Source organism: Coenobita brevimanus, chromosome 40, assembly GCF_032717465.1.
Source record: "Coenobita brevimanus isolate Jiangsu-jjx chromosome 40, ASM3271746v2, whole genome shotgun sequence".
NCBI lineage: Eukaryota > Metazoa > Arthropoda > Malacostraca > Decapoda > Coenobitidae > Coenobita > Coenobita brevimanus.
Window position 1 is genome coordinate 55338566 of NC_136993.1, and position 23925 is coordinate 55362490.

Here is a 23925-nt window from a genome sequence, read left to right on the forward strand (position 1 = left end):
ATATTGCCTTCATTTAACCCTTACAATTCGAGAAGTTATGGGAAATGAATGCTTAGCAAACTTGTTGCTTTTCGTCCAGTAAAATAGAAAACGAAACAAAACTTCGAAATGTGTTTAGAAATATACTTGATCAGTTTACTCGTATATTCATGTCAGTTGCTGTTCATAACAACGAAGTCAAGCAAAGAACAAGAAAATGAGTCGTCAAATTTGGTACGGCTCAGTGATTAAGTGTAAAGTAAGCCATCGATGTCTCATACTCTTACTTAAGGAACCAGATTATAGAGCCTATAATTTTTGAGAGCAAAGCTAAAGATCATTAAGCAGTGAAAGCAAATATGTTTTCTTTTTAATTACTAGGAAAAACAAGGACTGATTTTTTGCAAAGGAACCCACAAAAGTCAGATATTCAAATTAGTCAGGTCTTTCACAGAGCTGACAACAGTTAGTCATTTCAAGGTAGCGGAGTGTGAACCCAAAGCTGAGATGAGAGATAAAGGGGGACATGACAGGGATAAGAAATCCACAACTAAATCTATAAGGAAAGAACAGACTAATCAGCATTATATTAGAATGGAGAGAGACTAGAGAAACATTAGTTCTGCTGTGATCTTTAAGTTTCTGATAATGATGAAAATGGTGATGAGTGCCGTATAATATTCAGGATTTTTTTTCATCTCAACAAAATTTTACTATATTTAGTACACAGTATACTTGTGCCGTCTTTTTCTTCCTCTCCTTGCTTTTGACTTCAATTCTGATTGGGAAAGAATTTATAGGCTGCTTTAGCTTCTGCTTGATATAATCACGTCATTTTTTAATTCTCGTTAACCCGTCTGCCTATTATGCGCTTAGTAAGTTATTTGAAGCTGCTTTATGACGTTACAATAAGACAGTTTTATTGAGCTAGAGGGAATTCTAATAGGCAGAAATGTGAACACTGATTCGATCAATATTATGAAATTCTTCAGCTGAATGCAATGTTGTTTTACCCTATACATAATACCTAAGTGTGTCCACAGAGCACGAAAAAGTTAAAAACGGGAAATCCAGCAAACGGTAAATATTGTTTTTGATGTTCATATGCTCAATAATATATCTAGTGCCTGAAAACGGAAGCATTCATATAACTTAAGAGTTTTTATGCAAGCGTCCCTCAGATCTTACCGACAAAGGAATATGTACTGAAGGTGAAATGCAAGTTGAGATTGCAATCCATTTCGTTCCTATCAGCCAAATGCAACAAGAAAAGGAGGAGGAGGAGGAAGAAGAAGAAGAAGAAGAGGAACAGGTGGAGGAACAACAACAGCGACAATACCAACAACAGTGATAAACCAAGTCACTTTCTGACATGCCATACTTACTATGTGCAGGGAATGTGTTGTACTGTATGTGGTGATTGTGTAGCCGGTGACTAACGCGACCCCGTGACTGGAACCCACCACAACTGCACACACCACCACCACGCCACACCTTTTATGAAGATCGCAAGGGGTGTGGCCTCTCAACTCTCTCTCTCTCTCTCTCTCTCTCTCTCTCTCTCTCTCTCTCTCTCTCTCTCTCTCTCTCTCTCTCTCTCTCTCTCTCTCTCTCTCTCTCTCGTTAGAAGGATACTAAAACATACGTCAGTGTCACTTAAGCTGTATTTAGAAAAGTATGTCCAACACAAGAAATGCATTAGTTATTGAAAGGATGAGACAGGAAGGATAATTTTGTAGTAGTTCAACCAGACACTACCAGAACGACATTTGCATTATATTCTCGCTACTGCTGGAATATTTTAATATGTTTAGGAGAGGGTTTCCAAACTAGAGAGATCAGATTTAGCTTTAACTTTTCTACTACTTTATCTCCTTCCCTGTTTGAAAAGATTAAATTTTTCAGATGACAGGAAAACTTAAAAACATAGGGTGCAGAACGGGGATAATGGGCCAGGAATGTTATCTACCTGTAAGTTAAAATGTGTTAGGCAGCTGAAGCTCTACAAGGAATAAGAGTACTGAGACCGTCATTCCGACAGTGAAGAGGACGATGGGTGCCAGCAGCTGCGAGAGGGTGAGGGGCCTGAGGGTGTTGCTGGAGTCTGAATCATCCTGGTCTTCCACTACCTCACCACGTAACTCTGCCTTCCTCCTTCTTGCCTGACTCTGCCTCCGAGCCAACACCAATATATCCTCATGCCACTTGTCATACAGTCCTGCCTAGAGTTAGAAAAAAACTTAAATCATGCGAAACCCTTTGGAATACGTCTGTAATATTTTGGTCTAGTCGTACAATAAGAAAGTTCTATCTGTCTATCTATCAGTCGATAACCAGACTCCTCAAGCTCGTGAAGGGACGGCCACAAGCAAATCGCCTTCATGTCGCTCACACACCTCTCTGTTATATACATATTCACTAGATCCCTCAACTGCATCCTCTGTCTCTCCCTCCCTCTTTCTCCTTCCACCTCACTCACATACACTCTCCTCGTCAGTCTCTCATCTCCATCCTCTCCACAGTAAAGAAACAGAAATAGGAGTAATTTAATATGACTACATGAAAGTGTCTGCACTAACATTTAATTAGCCAGGCTTCTACATCCTTGCCAGGCCGGGCGGCTTCGCAGATAAAGAAGTCATGCGCCGGAAAACTTACTGAAACTTACCGTGTGTGAGAGGGTATATATATATATATATATATATATATATATATATATATATATATATATATATATATATATATATATATATATATATATATATATATATATATATGTGTATATATATATATATATATATATATATATATATATATATATATATATATATATATAGTTAGCAGTGACCTGGCCAGTAAAGACATGTCGCACAACAGTCTCTCCAATGATGAAATTCAATGCGAAAGTGATTCCTGAGAGGACAAAGGAAGAAATAAGCCAGAGGAAGAAACAAGCAGAAGTGATGAGGCGGTAACTTCGTAAAAGAAGGTGCCATATGTTGATGTTTTTAGGAAGTGAACAACTCTTATATCGCCTATATTATTGTCTGAAAACCAATATACTCCTGTACTACATATAATTTCGTACCAAATAAAAAAATATCTAACCAGTTATGAATGGTTTGAAATAGCTACCCCTCCCAGAGAAAACGTTTTCTCTCAAGGCTGGCCTGAGAGAACATTGTAACAAGGTAAAGGTACTCTTACTTCTACCGTATTTCTAAACTCAACTGATCACTTTCTCTCTGAATATTCAATGTTTGTCATAAAAAGTGGAGGTTTCAGCCAAAAAAAAAAAAAACTTTTTGAAAATCTGCCGTGACTGTGGAGGGAAACTGGTGAAAAATCTGCCGGGACACGGCGGGTTAATGACTGAATTGGAAAACATTAGTTGGGATATTGTTGGTTTCAGCGAGTCCCACAGAAAAGAAGAAAAAGACATTCAGCTTGAAGACAGTGGCCACCTATTTTACTACAGAGGAAGACAAAATGAAAGAGTTATTGGTGTAGGATTTCTAATTAACAGAAGTCTTGCAGACAACATTGTTAAATCCAGCAGTGTATCTGACAGAGCAGCACTGGTATGCAAATAATATACCCTAAAAGTAACATGCACCAGCTTCTCAAAATAGAAACATTTTGGCATCTCCCAGATTATGGAAGAAGAAAATACCACATATACTATAACCATGGGAGACTTCAATGCAAAAGTCGGGAAGTCGAAAAATGGATAAGCATGTATGGGAAAATTTGGAGTGGGAGAAAGGAAAGAAATAGGATAAATGCTGGTAAATTTTGCTCAAATGTTTAACATGAGAATAATGAACACATTCTTTCACAAAAGAACAGGGAAAAAGTGTACCTGGAGAGGCCCAAATGGAGAAACAAAAGATGAAATCGACTTCATTATAGCAGATAAGAATAACACAATCACAAATTTTACAGTTATCAACAAAGTAAATATAGGAAGTGACCATAGAATGGCGGGTTGCACAGCAAGACTGAATTTCATAAGTGAAAGAAAAAAGATGATTAAATATAAAGAGATATGCCCAATAAAAATAAATGAAAACAGAGCTGCCTTTCAGTTGGAAATAAGGAACAGACTTCAGGCTCTAGGTAATGTTGAATGTGACACTGATGAGCTGAATGATAAACTAACAAAAGTGCTAAGAGAATCAGCAGAGGTAGTAGAGAAACCTAATACAACCAATGCCAAGAAGTGTTCAGAAAAGACACTCGAGCTTATGGGAAAAAAAAAAAAAAAAAAAGGAATGGAAGCAAAAACAAAGATGAAATAGAACGAGCAGAATTAAATAAGCTTATCAACAAAAGACAAAGAGAAGAAAAAAGGAGAAACATGGACCAGATAAAATAAACCATCAAAACAGGAAAAAGTCTGAAACACGTCCGAAGTAAAATGGCACAAGAAAAGCAACAAAATTACGTCACTGGAAGACAAAAACGGTGAAGTCATAAAATGCAGATAAGATGGTGAAGAGAGTTGAGGCATTTTTCAAACAACTGTATTCATCGAAGACCATAGTGCCAATAGCTAACTCTTCAGCTGACACAAGTGAATAACCTTAGGTAACACCAGACGAAGTAAATATTTCTCTTAAAAATATGAAAAGAGGGAGGGCTCGGAGAGGAGATGGAATAGTAGCAGATTTACTGTTGGATGCAAGAGTAGGAGTACTAAATAGGCTTGCTCACTTATTTACTCAATGTATAATATAGAAAAAAAAAATCCCAAAACATGGTGTAATGCAATATTTATTTTACTTTACAAAATAGGTGACTCAAAAGATCTTAGTAACTATCGACCCATGTCACGAGTCAGCGCGAATTTCTATTTAAATAAACTCGTGAAATTAAACTTTGGTGGGAAACTGTGAATTCTAATGGAATCCCAGTATGTATCACTCAGTCAACCGCCATGTATTCACCCAATCGGGAGTGTTTTTAGAACCATTTTTCACTGTTTCATAAGTGATCGTCTTTGTGCGCGACATTAGCACCTCCGCTGAGTGATTTGTTATGGGCGTGTTTCACTCATTCTAGCCGTTAGCAAGTGCGGCTCGACACTCGCCTCTCTCTCACGATTTGAACTCAGGATTTGAGCGCTGTGGAAGCAGGTTAGCAGTGTGTGTGGCAGCGTCCTTCCTCAGCCGCTGCCCAGTTCCCGCCGGTGCCGTTGTCCAGTTCCTGAATTCCCACCTAGCGTGATTTGGCGAGAGGCTCAGCGTGTGCAGCGTCCTTCCTCAGCAACGACGCCCAGTCATCCACTTAGTCCACCTTCTGACCAGTATTTCTTTTTGTTTTTCTGAGGTTTAAGAGTTTGGCTTTTGAGTGAGCGAGTGAGTGCGATCTCTTTATTTTGAATTCATTTTGAAACAAATAACGTAAATTTATCTCATTGTAATCAATAAATTAACAGTTCTTTTTCTTGAGCTTAATGTAATGTAAACTCGTGTTTTATTTCTCTACAAGCTTATTTCACTTATAGCTCCTAGTTTGCATAAACGCTTTGCATTATTCACAACTGGTACTTAGGCCAGTCCTTTTTATTAACTTAAATCCTTTGTGCCATTTAGGAGTTAATTGCACCAGCAAGAACCTGTTTATTATTAATAGCATTATTGATTGTCAGGGGTGGAGTCACTTTCTCCAGAGGCCAACAGTACTAACAAACAGCACGTGTGAATAATTATTCTCCGCTGTGTACTGTTGAGAAAGTTTATAAATTCTCGTCCTCAGAGACTCAGCGAAGCTGGCATAAAGTAATCATTGCTTGATTTTCTCAAGACAATTCATTGTCCTGTTCTTAACCCGCCCCATCCCGACCACTTTTCCACCACTGACTCCCCCCAATCCCGACCATTTTAGGAAAAAAATTTTTTTGGCTCAAACCTTCGCTTTTGGTGAGAAACATCGAAAATTCATAGAGAAATCGCTCACCTGAGGTTTAAAATACTCATTACAGGTAGGAGAGCCTCCTTACCTTACTGGGTTTTCTATCAGGCTGGCACCAAAGAAAACGAGTTCTATGGGAGGATAACTATTTCACACCACTCATAAACGGTATTTATTTATTTACTGTTAAGAATTTATATGTAGTACAAGAGTATATTGGTTTTCAAGCAGTAATATAGGCATTATAAGCATTGTTTTACTCACTAATACCTGACCTTTTTTTGCCACATTACCTGATCATCATTTCTAACTGTTTCTTCCTCTAATGCTATGTAAAGTTTGTCCTCCACATTGTCATTGATTGGGGAATCACTCTGGCCCTGAATTTCATACCGTGGCATGACATGGCTATACTGGCCAGGTCACTGATAACAGGTGAATTACTGAGACAATGGCATGCAGGGGGGGGGGAGGAGGTCATGCTGGGTAAGGCATTGTCCCTGCCTGGCATCTTGTTGAGGAAGGTGTCACATGTATACGTACCAAAAATGACTCGCGAAAATTGAAAATTGTGCAAATTAGGGACCTTGCAATTTTTTCGCGTTTATGTACGTCGATGGGATTGGCAGTGACAAAACGTGTGGACGTAAAAGAACGTCGATGGGATGCTGCGGGTTAAGTATTATTGAATAATATTCTTTAATATTGCATACTCTTTAAAAACCCCATGACATTTGGCGACCCCACCAGGATATTAACTCCTAGCTCTAAAGCTATTCATGAGATAATACTCACTCGCTCATACTTAGGTATTTATCATTAAAGTCTAGAGGCACTATTTTACTGGTGATTATTAATTCATTTTTATTAATTTATGTAATAGTTTTCACAGTCAGTTGTTTGTTTAATTTTCTTTCTTTACCAGTTTAATTAGATAAAACTGGTCACCACTAACCTGTGCCTATATTCTTAATTCTCGATTATTGGCATCTTTCTCTGCAAAATTGCAGTCAGTACTGAGTCGCTAGTTCACTTAGATTGAGTTAGCATCATGGCTGCCAACGTCTATGTACAGGAAGCTAGAGATATGGGGCTTAGTGACCCCCCAAAAATTCAAAACTACGTCCTCTCACGGTTTAATTACGAGCAACAACATGAGAAAGATGCTCATGAAGAACATGAGAGAGGACATGAACACGAGCGAGAACAACACGAATACGAGCAAAAACAACGCGAACTCGAATTAGTACAAGAGCGAGAACAACACGAATACGAGCGTGAACAATGAGACAGAGAACGAGAACACGAACGTGCCGAGTGAGAAGCACACGAAAAACATGAACTTGAAATGTTGAAGCTCAAGCGAGATTCCTTGGCTTCAGACACATCTGGTGCAGCTGGCCCAAGCTCCACGATCGCTATCCCTGCACATATTATGGCGACCCCACACATCAAGCTTCCTCCATACAAGGAAGGTGAGCGAATCGAGCCATACATAGCTCGTTTTGAAGACATGGCTCAACTTTACCAACTGGTTGAGGCAGCTAAGAGGCTGCAGTTTCTTAGCTTGTTTGAGGGCCCTGCCCTCGATATTCTCCACAGAATTCGTGGAGACAATCTCACATATGAGATGATGAAGACCGCACTCGTCAAAGCGTACGGTCTCACAGTTGGCGAGGCCAAGAGTCAGTTCATGAGGGCACGTTTACAGGAGAAAGAGACTGCCATTCAGTTTCTTGACCGGCTTACTGCTTATTTTGATGAGTGGATGGAGAAAGATGAAACTCCTTCCACACGTGAGAGGATAATCGACCTTATGCTGCGCACGCAGCTAGAAAAGTCATGGCCTACTGAACTTAGGGCTCAGCTTAAGATCTGCCAGGTAAGGGATGCCAGTCAAATGGTGAAGAAGGCTAATGCATTTTTCACTGCATACGGGTATCAAACTTGCAAGCAGCATACCTGGAACAGGAGACTTGATAAATCTGGGAAATCGTCTAAGACTGAACCCCAGCAACAAGGCCGTTCTCTGAATAATGGCCAAGGTCCAGAACCACAGAGGAAGGACCAGGAGCAAAACACTCAGAAACCTGAGTGGAAGCGGTATTACAAGTACCCTAACCAACAGCAGTATCAGCCATGCAACCAACCATCGGGACTGTGCTTTTCAGCACCAGCCCCTCGGAGGCAGGAGGCAAACACAGCCTTCATTCCTCAGCAGCAGCACAGTGGTGTCGTCCCTACCTGTATGGGTACTTCCCCACAGTTCTCTAGTCCCACAGCGATAGTGAACACTGCCACAGGAGGTCAATGCTCCATCTCCCCCGACAGTGAGTATGAACCCTCAAGTATCTAATTTTCAGGGCACCATGTTTGCCGCATCATTTATACAGCCGCCTAATCAGTGGCTAGCTGCTTCCTCCACAGGCCCTCCCACAGATGACAGTGCCTTCCTTGTTCAGCCAGGGTTTGTAGGAGGCATTCCTGTGAAGGTCCTGAGAGACAATGGGTCTTTAGGTTGCTCTGTCAGGCAGAGTCTAGTTCGGCATGAGTACACAGGTCGACAGATCCAAGCTAACCTTATTGATGGATCAGTGAGATTGTTCCCTGAGGCACATATCCAGGTGGCATCTCCATTTTACACTGGCATGACAGTCGCAGTTGTCACGTCAGAACCTTTATTTGACCTTATCATACGCAATATTCCCGGTACCAAGTATAGTTGCACCGAAGATAATGCTACTCAGACTTCAGCTGCAGTAACACGAGCCATCGCTGAGGCTCCAAATTGTGTCACCTCTGTGACCATTACATTGCCGCAAGATCTGATGTGTAGCCAAGTTGTTGCTCAAGAACAACATTCTGACCTGACACTTGCTGCCGTGCGGAGAAACAAAAGGGTAGAGTGATAAAGTATTCACGGGGAGGTCAAGCCAAGTTCCTTCATAAACAAGGACGGCTCTACCATGAGTCACGAACACCCCAGGGTGAGGTTCGACTGCAGTTTGTCGTTCCCACCAAGTACCGCCAAGCAGTGTTAGAATGGGGTCATTGTTCAGCCTCAGGAGGTCACCTGGGCAAAAGGAAAACCCAGGGCCGTATCCGAGCTGACTTTTTCTGGCCATGGATGGGACGAGAGATAGATAGTTTTGTGCGTTCCTGCAACATGTGTCCATGTAACACCAATCAGGGACATGTCCTTCCTGTGCTGTTTGAAGCCACACCTGTAATCTCTGAGTCAGTTGAGGGACAGGGCAGTGGTGAAATGGGTGCAGACCTGACGTCTCACCCATTGGCCCCATAGGACACAGTATGTCCAGGGACTGTACGTACATGTATACCATAAGTTAAGGGGGAAGTTCAAGAACCCCGCAGAGACAGTCCGGGGCTGTGTATGAATTACCTTGTGGAACGTCTCGAGCTGTGGGCCTCTCTCAGGATTCCCGGAGAATGCACATTATCCACATGAGAGTTCACACCCACGGTGGGTGTTAAAATGTGACGTGCCCGAGATTGTATAGGGACTCTCAGCTTCCTGTCATTAATTGTAAATGTAGAGTTAGGTTAACCAGTAAACTGCCCGTTCTAAGAGATTTGAGGAATTCAAGAACTGACACGTTTCCTGGTTAACCCGCCCCATCCCAACGTTTTCTGGGCAGTGGTACGCCCCAGTCCCGACATTTTTGGACCTTTTTTTTTTTTTTTGGTTCAAACATCCGCTTTTGGTGAGAAACATCGAAAATCCATAGAGAAATTGCTCACCTGAGGTTTAAAATACTCGATCCAGGTACGAATACCTCCTTACCTGACTGGGTTTTCTAACAGGCTGGCACCAAAGAAAAGTTCTATGAGAGGGTAACTATTTTATCCACTCATAAACAGTATTTATTTATTTACTTGGTACGAATTTATATGTAGTACAAGAGTATATTGGTTTTCAAACAGTAATATAGGCATTATATGCATTGTTTCACTCACTAACTCATCACCATTCCTGACCTTTTTTTCGCACATTACCTGATCATCATTTCTGACTGTTTCTTCCTCTAATGCTATGTAAACTTTGTCCTCCACATTGTCATCGATTGGGGAATCACTCTGGCCCTGAATGTCTTTATTGGCCAGGTCACTGGTAACAGGTGAATTGCCGAGACAATGGCGTGCAGGGGGTGGGAGAGGTTATGCAGTTTAAGGCATTGTCCCTGCTTGGCATCTTGTAGAGGAATAGAGGAAGGTGTCCCGTGTATAAGTGCCAAAAATCACTCGCGAAATCACTCGTGAAAATTGAAAATTGTGCAAATTAGGGACCTTGCAATGTTGCCGCATACATCTCCGGGATATGAGTGCATATCATGTGAGGATGTGAATTCACGTCTCCGGGACGCGGTGGGTTAATAATGTTAGGTTAACCAGTAAACTGCCCGTTCTAAGAGATTTGAGCAATTCAAGAACTGACACATTTCCTGGTTAATAAGTTAGCTTAACCAGTAAACTACAAGGGTCCTGAGAGATTTGTAAATCCTAAGACTATGTTTCCTGGTTAATAATGACATAAGTACTGATTGCTAGGCAGAGAGAGAGAAATGACACTTTTGATGCTCCACCTCGATTCCTTTCGCAGGTGCAGCTGGTGGGTGCAGCATTGTCATGCAGATCAGCTGGTCATCCCTGTCGCATGCTGCCGCCTCTTCTCTTCTGCCTCGTCGTCAATATTTACTATAAATTTGTATTACGTGATTTTACACTTAGGTACAGTTAAACAACAGCTGTCACACCTACACCATGTATTATATACATCACGCTACATAACAATTAGTTGTTAATGTAAATGTAGCGAATTTTTCGCTCAGTTTGACCTGAGTACAGGATTGTTCACCGTCGTCACGGAGTTTTTCCCTCAAGCTTGCTTCTATTAACGTAAATAAGAGTTTTTTTTTCGCTCACTGGCGACTGTGACTTTCTCCTGTAGCAGGATGGGATGCACACACCACACTGTGAATCTTGTGTGACTGAGTTAGGATTTATATGTATGTATATTGAAATTTTTTTTCCCTGAGAAAAAAAATTCATTTTGATGGGGCGTAATGTCACGAGTCGGCGCGATTTTCTATAGTATTTAAATAAACTAGTGACATTAAACTTTGGTGGGAAAGCACAAATTCTAGTGGAATCCCAGTATGTATCACTCAGTCAACCGCCACGTATTCACCCGATCGGGAGTGTTTTCAGAACCATTTTTCACTGTTTCATAAGTGATCGTCTTTGTGTGCAACATTAGCACCTCCGCTGAGTGATTTGTTATGGGTGTGTTTCGCTCATTCTAGCCGTTACGAAGTGTGGCTCAACACTCGCCTCTCTCTCACGATTTGAAGTCAGTCAGGATTTGAGCGCCGTGGAAGCAGGTTAGCAGTGTGTGTGGCAGCGTCCTTCCTTAGCCGCCTCCCAGTTCCCGCTGCCGCCGTTGTCCGGTTCCTGAATTCCCATCTAGTGTGATTTGGCGAGAGGCTTAGCGTGTGCAGCGTCCTTCCTCAGCAACAACGCCCAGTCATCCACTTAGTCCACTCTCTGACCAGTATGTCTTTTTGTTTTTCCTAGGTTTAAGAGTTTAGCTTTTGAGTGACCGAGTGAGTGTGATCTTATTTTGAATTCATTTTGAAACATGTAATGTAAGTTTATCTCATTCTAATCAATAAATTAACAGTTCATTTTCTTGAGCTTAATGTAATGTTAATTTGTGTTTTATTTCTCCACATGCTTATTTCACTTATAGCTCCTAGTTTGCATAAACGCTTTGCATTATTCACAACTGGTACTTAGGCCAGTCCTTTTTATTAACTTAAATCCTTTGTGCCATCTAGGAGTTAATTGCACCAGCAAGAACCTGTTTATCATTAATAGCATTATTGATTGTCAGGGGTGGAGTCATTTTCTCCAGAGGCCAACAGTATTAATAAACAGCACGTGTGAATAATTAGTCTCTGCTGTGTACTGTTGAGAAAGTTTATAAATTCTCGTCCTTAGAGAATCGGCGAAGTAAGCTGGCATAAAGTAATCATTGCTTGATTTTCACAAGACAATTCATTGTCCTGTTCTTAAGTATTATTGAATAATATTCTTTAATACTGCATACTCTTTAAAAACCCTGTGACAACCCATTAGCTTCTTATGAGTCATTTACAAACCCTTCACTAAAGCCTTTACCGACAGAATAATAAGTTAGGAGGAAACCAACCTCGTGAATAGCCAGGATTCTGAAGCGGGTATTTGACTACTGACCATCTACACACAGTGAATCAGCTAACTGAGAAAACTACAGAATATAATAAACATTTGTGTGTGTGTGTGTGTGTGTGTGTGTGTGTGTGTGTGTGTCTGACTCTGGGCATAGGCTTCACAGCCTTCTGTCAAGGCCCAGTAGTTCTCCTACATACCATACACCTCTACATGTCACCACTTCGGCGCTAACACCCACCGTGCATTTTGATTACATGCTTGGGCTGTCTCATACAGGAACGGTGTATTGGTATTAGCGGGGGTATTTTTACGACATGTCGGCAGGTCTTCTGGTAGATCAGTAAAGTCTGATTTAACGAAATTCTAATCCTTAAACTAGTCCCTGCCCCAGAGGGGATTTGAACCTGGGTCCGGTAGGACCACAGGCCACTTCTCTATCGATTTATTGATTACGAATAGGCTTTCGACTCAGGGGAGCACAGAGCAATTATAAAGAGAACAAGGAGTGAATGAGAACATTGTAAAACTGATCAAAAACATATATAAAGAGTGAAGTGCTACAGTTAAATTACATAATGACTCGGAAAAATTTAAGACTGATAAGGGCGTGCATCAGGGAGATCCAATTTCCCCAAAATTATTTACAGCATGCCTAGAAAGTAATTTCAGGAAGCTAGACTGGGAAAAGAAAGGAGTGAACACAGATGGAGGAATGCTAAACCATTTAGGATTTACAGATGACACAGTCCTAATCTCAGAAACAGCAGAGGCATTGCAAGAGGTGTTAAATGACCTCAACAGAGAAAGACTCAAAGTAGGGCTAAAGATGAACTGGAGTAAAACTAATGTTTAATCCACATACACCAAAAGCGTTATCAGAATTAGTAAAGATATCCTTGAAAAAGTTGAGGAGTACAATTACTTCGGGCAAATACTAAAATTAACAAAAAATCATGGTAGCGAATTAAAAAGATGCATTACAGTTGTCTGGAAAGCTTTCAGTAAACACAGAGACATTATGAAAGGTAGCTTGCCAGTTTATATGAAACAAAAAGACTATAACGAATGTATAAGTCCACCTATGATGCACAGTTGTGAGACCTGGAAACTGACAAAATCAATGGAAAATAAATTAATCCGTTCTCAGAGAGCATTGGAAAGGTCAATGTTGGGAATAACTTTAAGAGACAGGAAAAGATCAACTTGGGTGAGAGAGCAGACTAAAGTCAAAGGTATTGTGGAAGTTATAAAAAAAAAAAAAATGGAGGTGAGCAGGCCATGTAGCAAGAATAACAGATATCCGATGGAGCAAGAGGCTGCCTGACTGGACACCAAAAGATTGTAAGCATAGCAGAAAAAGACCAGACAGGAGGTCAAGAGATGAGATAGAGATATTTGCAGGGAAAACATGGCAAAAGATCGGCTAAGTTAAGTAATTCCTGCAGAAGGTTGGGGGAGGCTTTTGTTCATCAGTGTACCTGTAATGGCTGATGATGATGATTACACACACACACACACACACACACACACACACATATACATTATGTATATATATATATATATATATATATATATATATATATATATATATATATATATATATATATATATATATATATATATATATATATATATATATATATATATATATATATATATAATATCATCACCATTCACTTATATTTCTCCAGCATATAACTTTTATATCTCAGTATTACCAACTATACACAAACTACACTGATGTGTGTGTGTGTGTGTGTGTGTGTGTAATCAAGAGAACTGGGAAATGTGATTTAGTATCATTATGTTTTCAATCCCCCAAAAGTTACTGAAAGAAGAAACACCATCAGCAGCGCCGAATAGCCCAAAACAAGTACCAGAAAACGATCAGCAAAACACAAATAACCAAACACAATCAGAGACACAGGGACAAGCAGAAATCCAAAAAAAAAAAAAAAAAAACTGATAGAGTAGATAAAGAACAGCAGACAGATGTAATTGATTCTGAAGTAAATAATGATGATAACTGGTCAATGTTTTCAGATGTAGACAGTGAAATTTATATAAATTTACCACGCACGTATTATAATCTTGACAACTTAAATCCTAGAGTACTCAGGCCAGAAAAAAAAAAAAAAAAAAAAACATATAAAGTACCTATAAATGACAATTGCAAGGAAAATCCAGTAAAGATGGCTAACACAGAGGGAGCAAGTAGCAGTGTGGTACCTTCTCCACAAAATTCCTGTATTTATCCAGTGTCAGTGTATAATACCATGAAATATAAATCTCACAAATTTTTCAGGTACTGAGAAAGAATCGATATTCAGACAGTGATAGATGAATGTCAGCAATATTTCGTTAGAAAATAATATCACATATGAGAAGGAAAAGATAGCTACTTTATCAACCAGAGTAAATCACGAACACTGCCTAGCTGGGAATTACCTCAAATCAGACCAGTTCTTGCAAGCTATAACATGTGAGAAGTTTAAAACAGAATTTCTGTGAAAGTTCTCAGGAGACAGGAATTTTCTAGGTGGTACGGCCCAAGTATTACGTAATACTATGGCAAACACACTTCAGTTCAGATTTGGGTGGAATAACAGCAGTCGTTTCCACCATTAATGGGATTGTCCGGTTGTTGCCCTGAATGTGTCGATAGATTTCGTCCAATTTCAATGCAATTTGGCACACATACAGAGGGCTATTAAAGATAACGATCGGTACCTCACAACTGAAAATCGGTAGATTATCGAATTATTTCCAAATTAGGGTAAACAGAATACCATTGCTAAAAATTTATGTAGTCTAAAAAATGCCTTGTATCTTATATTTTTGGAGTTCACACAACTCTCAGATGTGTCTTGAACTGAAATGCGTAAGTTTTTTATATATCTAACTATGATACTAGGTGAGGAAATTAGGTAAAATTAGTTCTCTTGTATTCAGATTTTGAAAAGATGCCGTGCACAAACGGGGAGGAGTATAAAGATCTGATGAGTTGAATTGACAGAACTTTTTATGCGCTTTTGATTGGTATATGAAGAATCCTTGTATGGCCAACAGTAAATCAGCTTATCGATTTCAAAGGTCGTTAGGTCGTTAAATTACATATTGAGAAAACGGCCCTCAAAGTTTCCCCAACTTTGCAAACATTCTGTGCACGAACGGGGGGGGGGGGGAGGAGAATGGAATGCCTGGGATACCTTATAGAACTTTTTACATGCTTTCGATTGGTATGTCAAGGAACCTTGTACGACCAATAGTTACCGAGCTTATCGAGAAGTTTGAGAACATAGTGTTGCCAGGTGCTGGGCATAACCAAGGCTGTCTCTATGTCAAGGCATGGGTGTGAGATTGGTGACATCACAGGGATGAGTCGGACCACCGCACTGCCCCTCACTTGCTCCTGTTGCTCATACCTGAGTCTGTTCACTTTCCCTCAGGGCGCAGGGAAGCGTGGCTTGTGTGTGATATCAGTTGACTTAAGTAACAGAAAATGTATAAAAAGGCAGACTCAAATTAAACATTTATAAAAAGGGAAAAAGAAGAAGGGGAAGAAGTGTGGACTCGTTTAACCGTATAACATTGCAGTAGGTTCCCTCACACCCTTATGCCTTCCCTCACACCCCCATGCCTTCCCTCACAGATTTCAGTCCCTTCCCTCACTTCAGACTGAAAATGTGTCATGATCTGGAGAGTTTAGTATACATCCACTCACCACCACGGTCAGGCGTCAACTGAACTTGAGTGTCGTGCAAGCTGACGTCATTCCAATGCTCCGCCCCCTGTGCCAGCTTGGACCCGTTTTAGGTGGAAGTGATCCGACTTGGTATTAGTAGACTTAGGCTCATAATACCTATCTCATTCCTTCGTCTTACATTTATTGACTGCTTTCTTATAATTATTTCTGTCAGCACTTACCTTTGGCAAGTATGATACTTTTCATTAAATTAGGTTATACTGACACTGTAAAGGAAATTAATAATGCTACTGAAGTTTAGCATTTTTATTGTAAGAAGTGATAGCAAAGGGTGTACGACTACTGTATGAAGAGAAACATAGAATTTTACAAAACAAAAACAGTCTAGTCATATCTAGTTTACTCTGACAAGACAGGAAGAAAAGAAACTAAGAACAAAAAGAAATGACAACTTCTATAGTGTAATTTATGTCAAAGTTGGTATCACCTAGAATGTGTAGGGATGCCACCAGCTTATTATGAGGTATTTCAGAATAACTACGTTGGGCTCGGTGAACAGCGTAAGTATAGTTACAAATTATGAAGGGTTGCTCTGCTATTAGTGCCTTGCTGAAATCAACTACCATTTCCCTAGTTTTGAAGACATTGAGCTCCAAGCAGTTGCCCTTGCGCCATTTAGTAAAACAGTCTAGTTCCTGCCTGTAAATAAGATAACTGTTCATACAAAATGAAACTAACGCAGTATCATTAGCATAATGTACTTAAAATGCCTACAGGAGTCATGTACACATCTCCAATCACTTGTACCATATAAGAGTAATTGGAAATGGTGATAGCACACCACCCTGGGGGGCCCCTGTGTTTACAACTGACTGTTTGGAATTTTTACCCATAAATTTTGCATACTTGTACAGGGGTATGTGAAATCATGAATCCACAAGATAAGAGTTGACATTCACTGAAATTAGTTTCTTCATCAAAAGATGGGTCTGTAAGGTGCTGAATGCACTTGAAAAACCAACAAATAATATTTCTGCAAAGTACTTAACTGATCTGGTGTTGACATTTTCCATAAAGTTTAGAACAAAATCTATGAGTGATAGTGTGGCATCTTCAATACACCTTTTCTCTCTGTAAGCAAACTGTATAGTATCCATATTATACTTAACCTGCCCATACAAAAATTTGTTGATAACATGTTCAAGACATTTCATAAAAATGCATATGAAAGCCACTGGTAGATAATCATTATGGCATTTTGGTGTCCTGGTTTTTGGAACAGGTGCAGTCTCAGAAATTTTCCAAAGTCCCGGTATGTATGCCTTGTTTAGAGAGCACTGGAATACTTCACACAGAATTGGAGCTAGTTGTTCCCTACAGAAAGAAACCGCCTTTGCACATATTTTATCAGGTCCAGCCGCTTTACCACAACCCTCTTCAAGCTGTCCATGATGTCATTCTGAGTTAAAACTATTTGCTCATCAATTTTGGTTTTCAAGAATTCAGAGATGGTGTGTTGGTGTATGGAAAAGTCATGGATGTCAAACCTACGGTAGAAGTTATTTAGGTCATTACAATAATTTTCTGGATTCGGTACGTCTGGCATGCCTGCTTTCTTTGTAAAACCAATGATTTTCCTAAGACCACTCCAAGCTGCCTTTGTGTCATACCTAAATAAGTTTTGAATTTTCTCTGTGTCTTTTTCTCTTCTTTGCATTAGACATCCATATCAATTTCTTACTGTTAACTTTTTAAATCTGTCCTATCGTTGCCTACAACACAACTTTTTTTTTCATTCAGCAATTGTTGAAGTTCATTTGTGATCTGTTAAGATGTGTATTAAACTGTATTAGTAAACTCAAGTAAGTTACGGGTTATTATTATTTAGGTATTACAGGATTATTGAATATGAAATTTATTATTATTATTATCATTGTTTCTTAAGACTTTGGTAAAGAAATAAGTCATTATTGAGTGATATAAATTTAAGTTTAACCCATGTCTCTCTTAATATTTTTGTGTTGCCGCCTGCCCCCTGTCGGTATTCGTGTGTACTTGAAGCTTGCTGAATAAACGGTTGACGGAGGAAGACCACGTTTTTCCCTCTTCCCCGCACCTTGTACTTGTTATCCACCATTATGACGGACCTCGACTCAACAGGTTATGGGCCCAGGAATCGCCTACTCTTCGATGGTGATGAGGAAAAGTACGAGTTGTGGGAAGTTAAGTTTATGGGCCACCTAAGGTTACGGAAGCTCCACGATGTCCTGACGGCCACAACTCCAGACGCCGAGAAAAACGCCAGAGTGTACGCTGAATTAGTTCAACTCCTAGATGACACAAGCCTTTCTTTGGTAATGAGAGAAGCCAAGGATAATGGGAAGAAGGCGATGAAGATCCTTCGTGAGTATTACATGGGGACAAGCAAGCCTAGGATAATATCTTTGTACACTGAACTGACGTCACTGAAGATGGAAGGAAACGAGAGTGTGACTGACTACCTAATTAGGGCAGAGAAAGCAGCGACCTCCCTGAAGAATGCTAATGAGGTTATTAGTGACAGTTTACTTGTGGCAATGGTACTAAAAGGTCTACCCCTAGTTATAAGACGTTTGCAACAGTTGTTACACAAAGGGATAAAGAGTGGACTTTTGTGGATTTCAAGGTGCAACTGAGAAGCTTTGAGGAATCAGAAAAAGCCTGTAGGCCACATAAGACAAGTGAAAATAATGATCATACTGTCATGAAAGCAAATTTTAGGGAGAGCACCAGTAACCTAAAATGTTTTGTGTGTGGAAGACCAGGTCATAAAGCTTTCCAGTGTAATGAGAAGAAGAAGAAAGACAGTGAACCTAAATTTAGTAGAAAACCAAGACCTAACCGTTGGTGTGATATTTGTAGATCCCATACACATGACACTAATAGTTGTAGGAAGAAAAATCATGCAAAAGTTGTGAGTCAGTCAGATGAAGCAGTAACAGAGGATGTAAATTTTAATCATAGTTTTGCATTTAAGGTAACTTTGCACTAAGCCTAACCTAGGTATTAATGATGACTGTGGTAAGTTATTGGTTGACTGTGGTGCAACATCCCACATTATCATTGACAAATCCAAATTTGTAAAATTTGATGAGGATTTTGAAGCTATGAACCATACTATTGAACTTGCTGATGGTAGTAGAACTTCAGGTGTAGTGTTAGGCAGAGGTGTAGCAAGTGTTAAGCTATGTGACACTAATGGCAATGATCATAATGTTGAGTTGAGGAATGCATTATACATACCTACATATAAACAGGATATTTTTTCTGTCAAAGCAGCTACAAAGAGGGGTGCATCTGTCACATTTACCCCAAAGAATGCAGAGTTGTTATCCCCAGATGGTACAAAATTTGATATCGAGACACATCAGAAGTTATATTTCCTAAATAATGTAAATGTGAAAGGTAATACAGGTACCCACAATGTTGAGGAATGGCATAAGATTCTAGGTCATTGTAACTTAAAGGATGTCATTAGGTTGGAGAATGTTGTAGAAGGGATGAAAATTTCTGGTAAAAAGACATTTGATTGTGAAGCATGCACAATGGGGAAGATGACACAATACAGGAACAGAGAGCCAGATAAGAAAGCAACTAAGAAACTTGAATTAATTCATTGTGATTTAGCTGGCCCCATTGACCCCCCTGCCAAAGAAGGATTTAAGTACGCAATCTCTTTTGTAGATGACTGCTCAGGTGTTATTATGGTGTATTTTTTGAAGCATAAGAGTGACACAGTAGCGGCCACTGAGAGATTTTTGGCTGACAGCGCCCCGTATGGTCGTGTTAAGAAAATGAGAACTGACAATGGTACAGAATTTACCTCAGCTGAGTTTAGGTCTCTTTTGGTGAAGAAAAGTATCAAGCATGAGTTTTCCGCACCATATTCCCCCCATCAGAATGGTACTGCAGAACGCTCCTGGAGAACCCTATTTGAGATGGCCAGATGCATGTTATTTGAAGCCAAATTACCGAAGAAGCAGTGGACATATGCGCTGAAGACTGCCGCATATATCAGAAATCGGTGTTACAACCCTCGGACAGGAAAGACGCCATTTGAGATGATGACTGGAGAGAAACCCAACCTTAAGAATATGAAAATTTTTGGGAGTCTATGTTATGCTTATGTTCAAGAAAAGAAGAAACTGGATGCAAGATGTGAACGAGGAATATTTGTTGGATATGATACTCAGAGTCCAGCCTACCTTGTATATCTTCCAGAACAAGACAACATAAAGCGAGTAAGATGTGTTAAATTCAATCAAGAACAGGGAGTGAAGAATGATGCTGTAGAAGAGTATGCATGGCCAGTACCTAAGATAGAAGAAGGTGAACATGCTCAAGAAGATGAAGACCAAGACATTAAAGAAGAAGAGGAAATCAAGATATTAAGCAAGAAAGAGATTCAAAAGAAGAAAGAGAAGAGAGAAGATACCCTGAAAGACTTCGGACCAAACCCAGGCATTTAGAAGACTACATCTTGGACGACGAAGACGAAGTAAATGCAGCAAAATACTCGGTTGATTACTGCTATCGCGTTGCTGACATTCCAAGGACATATGAGGAAGCTATTTCATCATCCGAGCATCAACTATGGCAAGGAGCAATGAAGGAAGAAATGGACGCTTTGCATGAGAATGACACTTTTGATCTGGTACCATTACCTGAGGGGAGAACAGTAGTTGGTGGAAAATGGGTATATGCTGTCAAGTTAGGCCCGAACAACACAGAAAAACATAAGGCGAGGTATGTAGCTAAAGGTTATTCCCAAGTTAAGGATGTAGATTATGGAGAAACATTTTCACCAACCGCTCGTCATACTTCTATTCGAATGTTAATGCAATTAGCAGCCCAAGAAGGAATGAAGGTACACCAAATGGATGTAAAGACAGCCTATCTAAATGCAGAGATAGATTATGAGATATATTTAGAGCAGCCAGAAGGTTTTGTCAAGAAGAATGAAAAGGGTGAACATTTAGTTTGTAAACTTAAGAAATCATTGTATGGACTGAAACAGAGTGGTAGAAATTGGAACAGTATGTTGCAGGAATTTCTTAATGATCAGAAGTTTAACCAGTCTGCAGCTGATAATTGCTTGTATACTAAATTTGAAGGTGACAATGTAACAATGATACTAGTTTGGGTAGATGACATAATAGTAGCAGCGAGCAATGATGGTGCACTCCAGTCCATAAAGAAAACTCTCAAGGATAGATTTAAGATGAAAGATCTAGGACAACTTTCATGGTACCTGGGAATAGAATTTACATTTAATCCAGATGGTAGTGTCAGTATGAATCAAAGGAAACACTGTGAGAGTATTCTTGAGAGGTTTCATATGGAGGACTGTAACCCAAAATCTATCCCATGTGATATGAGTGTGAACAATATAATTTCTAGTGACTCCACTGAGTTGGAGGATCCCAAACTGTACAGGAAAATTGTTGGAAGTTTAATATATGTCATGATTGGGACAAGACCAGATTTGAGTTATGCTGTAACAAAATTGTCACAGTCAATGGCTAAACCTACTAAGGCTCACTTAAATTTGTCTAAACATGTATTGAAGTATATCAAGGGTACTTTGAATTATTGCTTGAGATACTCTAAGTCTGAAAACCCATTGAAATTAATTGGTTATTGTGATGCAGACTGGGGAGGATCGGAAGATAGACGAAGTACTTCAAGTTATTGTTTCCAGTTAAGTAACCAAGGTTCATTAATTTCATGGAAGAGCAAAAAGCAAAGGGTAGTAGCATTATCATCATGTGAAGCTGAGTATGTAGCAATAACTCATGCAATGCAAGAAGCAAATTTCTTAAGACAACTGTACTCTGATATGACAGATTGTGAAAGGGACACTGTAATACTGCATGTTGACAACAAAGGTGCCATAGCCTTATCCAAGAACCCTGTACACCATCAAAGATCTAAACATATAGATATTAAGTTTCATTTTATTAGGTCAGAAATTGAAGATAAAATTGTTGATTTGACGTATGTACCTTCTGACCAGAATATTGCTGATTTATTTACTAAACCTGTATCAAGGAGGAAACTAACTGATTTTAGTGTTATCAGAGGAGTACCAGTATAGTAGCTATTGGAACAGTACTGTACAGTACAATAACTTGAGTTTAAGAGGGGGTGTTAAGATGTGTATTAAACTGTATTAGTAAACTCAAGTAAGTTACGGGTTATTATTATTTAGGTATTACAGGATTATTGAATATGAAATTTATTATTATTATTATCATTGTTTCTTAAGACTTTGGTAAAGAAATAAGTCATTATTGAGTGATATAAATTTACGTTTAACCTATGTCTCTCTTAATATTTTTGTTTGTGTTGCCGCCTGCCCCCTGTCGGTATTCGTGTGTACTTGAAGCTTGCTGAATAAACGGTTGACGGAGGAAGATCACGTTTTTCCCTCTTCCCCGCACCTTGTACTTGTTATCCACCATTATGACGGACCTCGACTCAACATGATCCAGGGTATATTTGGGTAGCGTTTCACTGTTTTACTTGCAGTCACAATATCAGCACAGAAAGAAATGTATGAATTTAGGACATCAACAATGTGATCAGCAGCATTTACATCATACAGTACACTCCAGTCAGTCTGATCTGAACAGCCCCAAAGACTTTTAATCTTTCACATGAATCCGCACTCCATGTCTGGACAGATTTCACTGCAGGTTTGGAAGTTTTTAGCTTTTGCTTACAAATGGGTGTTAACAGAAATATGTCATGGTCCGATAGTCTTAATGGTTTGGGTTTTTTAGATACACCCTTGTTTTCCAATCCCATAACAGTGATTCAAGTTACTCTCACCTCTTGTAGCAAAATGAATATATTGTTGGTAATGAGGAATACAGTTCTCAAAATGTAAGCCATTAAAATTTCCTGTTATTATTTTAACTGCATCTGGAGAACTAGATTGAATCTTGCACTCTTCATCATACAGGTGTTCTTCAGCAGTTTTCACATTAGCACCAGATGAGATGTATACAACTATCAAGATAGAATGGCCTCAAAGACAATGACATGAATTCAGTATTGTCATTACAGACCTTGTTCACAAGTTAAATCCCAGCACCATCGATTGTTGACAAGCAGAAACACCACCACCACCGCTTTTCCCGTTATGTTGATCTGTCACTTCTAATTATTTCAAAGCCACCTATTTGATAAGCAGAGTCTTGGCCATTCGCTATGACAAGCCAAGTCCCTGTTAAGTAGATAGTGGATGCTTTTCACGATGCATAATTCCATTTGAAGTGGACCGCCAGTTCATTCACTTTATTCCTTACTGAGCAGACATTGCCTGACACACACATTGGTAGAAGAAGTTTTGAACGCCTCCTTCTGCACCGTGATCTTACCCTGCAACTTCGTCCTCATTTTCTTCCATACCCAGTACGTTTGACCATCTCAGGAATTCCATTTAGGGTTGTCGTACCAAGGGAAGCCAGAGACAGAAGTTCGTCACAGCTGGAAACGAGCCGCCCATCATTGTTTACATTCAGTCCGCCATTTCCGCTGGCTCAGCCCAGCTGACAGGGACGCCTCACCAAAAATAATACCTCAGGGTGCGGATGCTCAAAACTTTAGTCCCGGTCGTTGCTCGCCAGCTTGGGACTAAGTCATCACCTGTGTTCACAATGGCTGCCGTCTGCGATGTTCAAAACAGTATGGGCGCCATGTTGTGACATCAGCGGGACTATCTCTGGTCGGAACTCCATCAAAATTTAAGACTGGTACCAAGCAGTCCTAAAGCCCATTCAGCACGGTCGTAAGGAAGCTTTGAGCCTCTCATCAGCGTTATCTACCCCTCAAAACATTAGTTAAGGTGTTTGTAATACATACAAGCATATAGCGGTATTTTATTATGGCAAGGATCCCAGGGAACTCTCTCATGCATGATTTGTGCTTGGTTATCGAGTTTTAAGTGATTCGCTATGGAGGCCTCTTATGAACTGTAGATGTGCAGCATAATTTTATTTCATGAGACTGTGAAAGCCTCCCTATGATGCCACATACTTGCTATA

At 39.7% G+C, this 23925-nt stretch overlaps 1 protein-coding gene across 1 annotated transcript in view; it reads right to left on the reverse strand.

Annotated features, from left to right (window-relative positions):
* Positions 1–1955: 1955 nt before the first annotated feature.
* The window catches only part of LOC145397115 (ionotropic receptor 21a-like), a 114301-nt gene continuing 92331 nt past the window's right edge, over positions 1956–23925 (reverse strand). The window contains exon 11 of the mRNA XM_080270316.1: positions 1956–2201. Within this exon, the coding sequence (XP_080126442.1) occupies positions 1956–2201 (246 nt within the window). The remainder of the gene's footprint in view (positions 2202–23925) is intronic.